Source organism: Acomys russatus, chromosome 1 (genome assembly GCF_903995435.1).
Source record: "Acomys russatus chromosome 1, mAcoRus1.1, whole genome shotgun sequence".
Lineage (NCBI taxonomy): Eukaryota > Metazoa > Chordata > Mammalia > Rodentia > Muridae > Acomys > Acomys russatus.
Genome location: NC_067137.1, coordinates 69,334,653 through 69,340,108, shown reverse-complemented (window position 1 = coordinate 69,340,108; position 5,456 = coordinate 69,334,653). Strand labels below are relative to the sequence as shown.

Below are 5,456 nucleotides of genomic sequence, written 5' to 3'. Positions count from 1 at the left end.
CCTCCCCCAACACCAGCCTCAGGAAACCTCCCCTCAGCCTGGAACAGTCTACAAATTATACTGACGCCAACTCCACAGTCCCGGACACAAACACAATGGGCGGGTGTGGGCTTATGGTTCCTGTTCACGATCATCACTGCATTCTGAGATCCAAAATCCAGATAAATCCTGAGCAAGGAAAGAGACTCACTTGATCCCAGTGGCAACTTTTCTTTTCTCCTGTTTATCTATGCGGGGCATTAGACCCCATTGGCCCGTTTTGGTTTTTTCCCCAGCACTGAGGTGCCAGCTGTGTTCCTGACCCCTGAATAAATCAGGGCCACACAGAGCCTGGCAGGGCTCTGGACACATTTCCTGTCACTGCCTAGGGAAGCAAGGGAGTCTGGTGGGGACTTTTGATTGTTCGGGGATGAGGGCTCAGGCGAGAAGGGAGGGCACACATGGTGGTAGAAAGGGCTGTAGAGGGCGGTGACTCCAGAGGCAGATCCCGTGCCCTCAGGCAAGCCAGAGGACTTGGGAGCAGCTGTGTGCCCACAGTCTGCAGGATGAGGCCAGCACTTGCCCTGTGCCTCCTCTGTCCTGCGTTCTGGCCAGAGCCAGGGAGTACCGAGCACCCCACTGCTGATCGCGCTGCTTGTTTGGACTTGGGGGCTTGCTACAGCCTGCACCACGCCACCATCAAGCGAAGGGCCGCTGAGGAGGCCTGCAGTCTGCGCGGCGGGACTCTAAGCACGGTGCACTCAGGCTCTGAGCTGCTTGCAGTCCTAGCACTCTTACGCGCAGGTCCCGGACCAGGCGGAGGCTCCAAAGACCTTCTTTTCTGGGTGGCTCTGGAGCGCGGCCGTGCCCACTGCACTCTGGAAAGAGAACCTTTGAGGGGTTTCTCCTGGCTGTACCCCGACGCGGGAGACGCAGAGGACAACACACTGCCGTGGGTGGAGGAGCCACAACTTTCCTGTGCTGTACGAAAGTGCGCTGCGCTCCAGGCCACAGGGGGAGTGGAGCCTGCAGGCTGGAAGGAGATGCGCTGCCGCCTGCGCGCTGATGGCTACCTGTGCAAGTACCAGTTTGAGGCTCTGTGCCCCGCGCCACGCCCGGGAGCCGCTTCTAACTTGAGTTTCCAAGCTCCGTTCAGGCTGAGCAGCTCTGCGCTGGACTTCAGCCCTCCTGGGACCGAGGTGAGTGCGATGTGTTCCGGGGAGCTCTCTGTCCAGGCCACCTGCATTCAGGAAGAGACAGGAGCACGCTGGGATGGACTTTTCCCTGGATCAGTGCTCTGCCCCTGCTCTGGGAGGTACCTCCTTGCTGGCAAATGCGTGGAGCTCCCTGAATGCCTAGACCACTTGGGAAACTTCATTTGCGAATGTGCCTCGGGCTTTGAGCTAGGGAAGGACAGACGCTCTTGTGAGGCCGAAAGGAAAGCACAGCCAACCCTTCAGGGGACCAGTCTGCCCACCAGGACTCTATCAACCACTCCAGAGAGCCCTCTGAGAAACACAACATGGCCAGGCCGAGTCCCTGAGAAGCTAGGAGAGATGCCCCAGGTCAACGGACAAGACAATTTTGGGACTTCTGTTGCTGAGATTCTTCACTGGGGAACACCGAGTACTTTATCTACTCAAAAGTCCTTACACACCAAACCAAAAGTCACAGTCACGCCATCAGAAAGCGTGGTCTCAACGTTGAACTACATGTCTTCCCCCTCTGTTTCCCCAACTTTCGACACCTCCTCCACGGTGGTCTTCATACTTGTGAGCATAGCCGTAATAGTGTTGGTAATCTTAACCATGACAGTGCTGGGACTTTTCAAACTCTGCTTCCACAAGAGCCTTTCCTCCAGGACAAGGAAGACAGCTTTGGGTTCACGGGGTGTGGAAAGTGATACTGAGGCCACTGCTTTGCGCCACAATTCTGCACATTGCACTGACACTGGAGTGAAGGTTGGGGACTGTAGCCTGCGGGGCCCAGCTGAGGGTGCTTCACTGGCTGGGTCCTCTCTTGGCTCAGGGGACACTTAGGGGGAAAGCTCAATACATACGCACATCTTGTGTAGGCTTATACAGTTCCAATAAACGGGGAAAGAAAAAACTTCTGCAATGATTCTTGCAGAAGTTTCCCTTCTCATAAGTTCTCTTTATTCCACTAAGGAGCTAGAACTAATAGGCATACTCATTCCCTGAGCATGAAGGAGGTGGAGGCCTTAGGCTGGTCTGGGAGGACTGGGTGGATGATAGGAGGAGGCGTTTTCCTCCGTCCTGGGGGAGTTTGGAGAATTGCTCAAGTATTTCCAGTATTGGAAGCAAATAAATAACATTATAGTTTTGGAACGTTTATTTTCTTCAAAACGAGAAGGAAATATATCTATTATTCAGGCTAAGAATATACTAGCTTGAAAATTTCAAACAAATAATAAAGCATTGCTGAGAACCTAGACTGAAATGTGTTTGACTTTTTGCAAAGGAGGATATTTAGGAGTGCGACATGTTGAGGATAGCAAATGGCTACTGGGTATACTGTGAAGAGACACATAAGTTCTCTTTACTTTGAGGGAAAAGTCCTTATACCCCTAGCTCTTTCAGAACTAGTGAAATTTCCTTTTAATCCTGTATCCTGTGCTTTCAAAGTCACTGTTTCTGTGTGCTCTGCTATAAATCCTAAGTGCAATGTTGCCGGTTTCTGACTCTAGAAGCAAATTACAGTTGACCACCAATCCAAGTGTTTACTGTGTGTCCTTGCCCAAGGAAACACATGATTTGTGTCTTCCTTTCCCAATGCTTGTTCTCTCCAGGGTAATGACCTTCCTCTCCTAGCCACCTTGTAGACATCAGGATGCTGATCCTCACTTCCAATTACAATGATGTTAATTCTCAATTAAAACGTTAATGCTAAGTATTGATTTGAAGTCTTCTGGGTGCACTAAAGCAAAAGGAAGCTTGGCTTTTTCAAAAGTTGCTAGATGCTTGTGCCCTGTTTAATCCATGAAGGCCGGGAGATGACTTGAATGCCAAGCCATTTTTGTTTCTTCTCAATAGAGTGTGAATACAATGTCAATGTGTGTGCATCTGAGGATTGCTACAGTGAAACAAGAGCCAGGCAAAACTAATGGGAAAGAGTTTCCCATAGAATTAATAGTGTAAAGGAGAAATAATAAAAAGCCATCATCTTGTTACGACTTCAGGTATTAGCAAATAATAAAAGTCATAGATCCAGGTGGTAAATAATTAGACATAATAAAAATAATGATCTGGCGGAATCCAAAGGACTTGGAGAATACTTCAGTTGTGCTGAGATTTTTTTTTAAGTGTTGTAAAGTTGGTGTGTGAAGAGAAACAGAGAAATGAGCTCACTTATGAGAGGAAATGAAACAAGGATAAAATTTGGCTATATTTTTATATAGAACTATTTTTTTTACACTCTTGATTGTACTGAGGGTTGATTTAAAAATAGCAAATAGCCAATAATAAAATAATACAGAAATTTAAGAGTGCTCTATTGTGGTTAATTTACCAGTATGTCCTAATATTTATTATTAGGCCTATAATTATTATTATAGCAGTATTTTCTAACCTGCTGGCAATCAATCAAGATACAGAGACGAGTTATATTTTAAAATAGCCTCAGTTAACCTGGGGCAGGACAGACATTAATCCCTAAACTACTTCCCATAGTGGGACAGGTATGGGATACCTGCCCCAATCCCATGCCATCTGCTGCTAATAATTTTTATCAAGCTAACTCCCATCCATAATCCCAAATACTTGCTAATTATCATCATCTGGGCCAAGTCCCCTTCCACACTGGCCATGTACTTTTCCTCCACCTAACCCGTGGCACAGCCTTCATCTCCTCTCTTCTCCTCCAGCCTCTCTGTCTCTGTCTCTGTCTCTGTGTCTGTGTCTCTGTCTCTGTCTCTGTCTCTCTCTCTCTCTCTCTCTCTCTCTCTCTCTCTCTCTCTCTCTCTGTCTCCCCAAGCCCTGGAACCTTAGCCACACTTCTCCCATTTGTCCTGCTCAGGTGTGATGGCCTTTTCTTGGTCAAATATGTTAGGCTCTTAGACAAAGTACAAGTGGAGCAGAGACAGTAAGCAGTAATTAGCATCAAAATATATCAGACCAACCTCCAACAGTGCTCAATATATGAATCTCTGTCCTAAATATAAATTTGTGTTCAGTGTTATGTTGCTGAAGCAATAAATTAAAAGAGAGTTTGCTTCATATGTTGAATATGATTTTAGATAGTTGTAGTTAAATAAAATCACACATAAATGCAAATTAGCAACTGTTAAGATTCTTCAATTCAAAGCTGAAGCTAAAATTACATGGATATGTGGCTCACCCCAAATTCATCAACTGGTCAGCTATATAGTTCAGTTCTACTTATTCTTAGAGTTATAGCTATCCTCTCCACTACATGATTTCTCAATAGTGGTGACAACTATTCTGGTACACAGCCTCATCTATAAGTTGACTGAATACACACACACACACACACACACACACACACACACATACATATCACACACAAATATACATATGTGTATACACATACATACATGCATAGCTAAGAGCATGTGTATATGCATATACATAAACATTTTATTTTAAAGAAAGATGTCCTTAGTCTTTTAATAAAATAGAGTATGCATAATTAACTTATCACACAACATACAATAGATGACAAAGTGGATCTAGGGCTCTAAATGCCCTATATGAAGAAAAAAAAATCATGTCAACCCAATTAGTTGGCTATTGTCCCATGTTATTCTCCTTTGTAGATCGGAGAAGAATTAAAGAACATTATCTGTTCATATCTTAGATATTTTTTTTTTTTTGACAGACCAGGCAACAAAGAACTTCCTTTGATCTCTGGCTGTGGTGGTGGCTTCCAGAATGTTGATTCAGTGGCAGAACAAGGCCAGTCAAGTGACTCTATCCGTAGCTAGGGGGGATTTTTTTCTTAATTTAAAACTTTTAAATTCACTGTACATCCTGGTCCGTAGGCCCATCCCTCCTCACCTCCCAGTCTCACCCTCTATCCCTCTCCCCTCCCCGACTATTCCTCAAAAAGGAGAACCTCCTCTCCCATCTACCCTAGCTCATCAAGTCACATTAGGATTGAGTGCATCCTTTTCTCCTGTGCCCTTGAAAGGCAGTCCAGCCAGAGGGACGTGATTGAGAAGCCGACTAGAGGGCCCACATGAAGCCTGAGCTGTCCAAGGGCTACATCTTTGTAGGGGGCCAAGTCCAGTCTATGCATGGTCCTTGGCTCCAGAATCCAGGAGTCACGCAAGGTCCAGGACATGTGGCACCTAGTGCTTTCTGCTTAAATGAGCGTGGGTCCCCAGTTCCAGGGGTAATGTTCTTACTATGACTTCTGTACTGTCTATTATTTTCTCAACATGTTTGAGGTTCATTTCTTTGGTAAAGCCTTTTGCTCTCACACTCATCTTTCAGTTT

At 45.9% G+C, this 5,456-nt stretch overlaps 1 protein-coding gene across 1 annotated transcript; it reads left to right on the top strand.

The window, feature by feature from the left end:
- Positions 1-270: 270 nt before the first annotated feature.
- Positions 271-2,529, top strand: Clec14a (C-type lectin domain containing 14A). The gene has a single exon (XM_051146533.1). The coding sequence runs from the start codon at positions 441-443 to the stop codon at positions 2,016-2,018; it is 1,578 nt and encodes a 525-aa protein (XP_051002490.1). The 5' UTR covers positions 271-440; the 3' UTR covers positions 2,019-2,529.
- Positions 2,530-5,456: the final 2,927 nt, after the last annotated feature.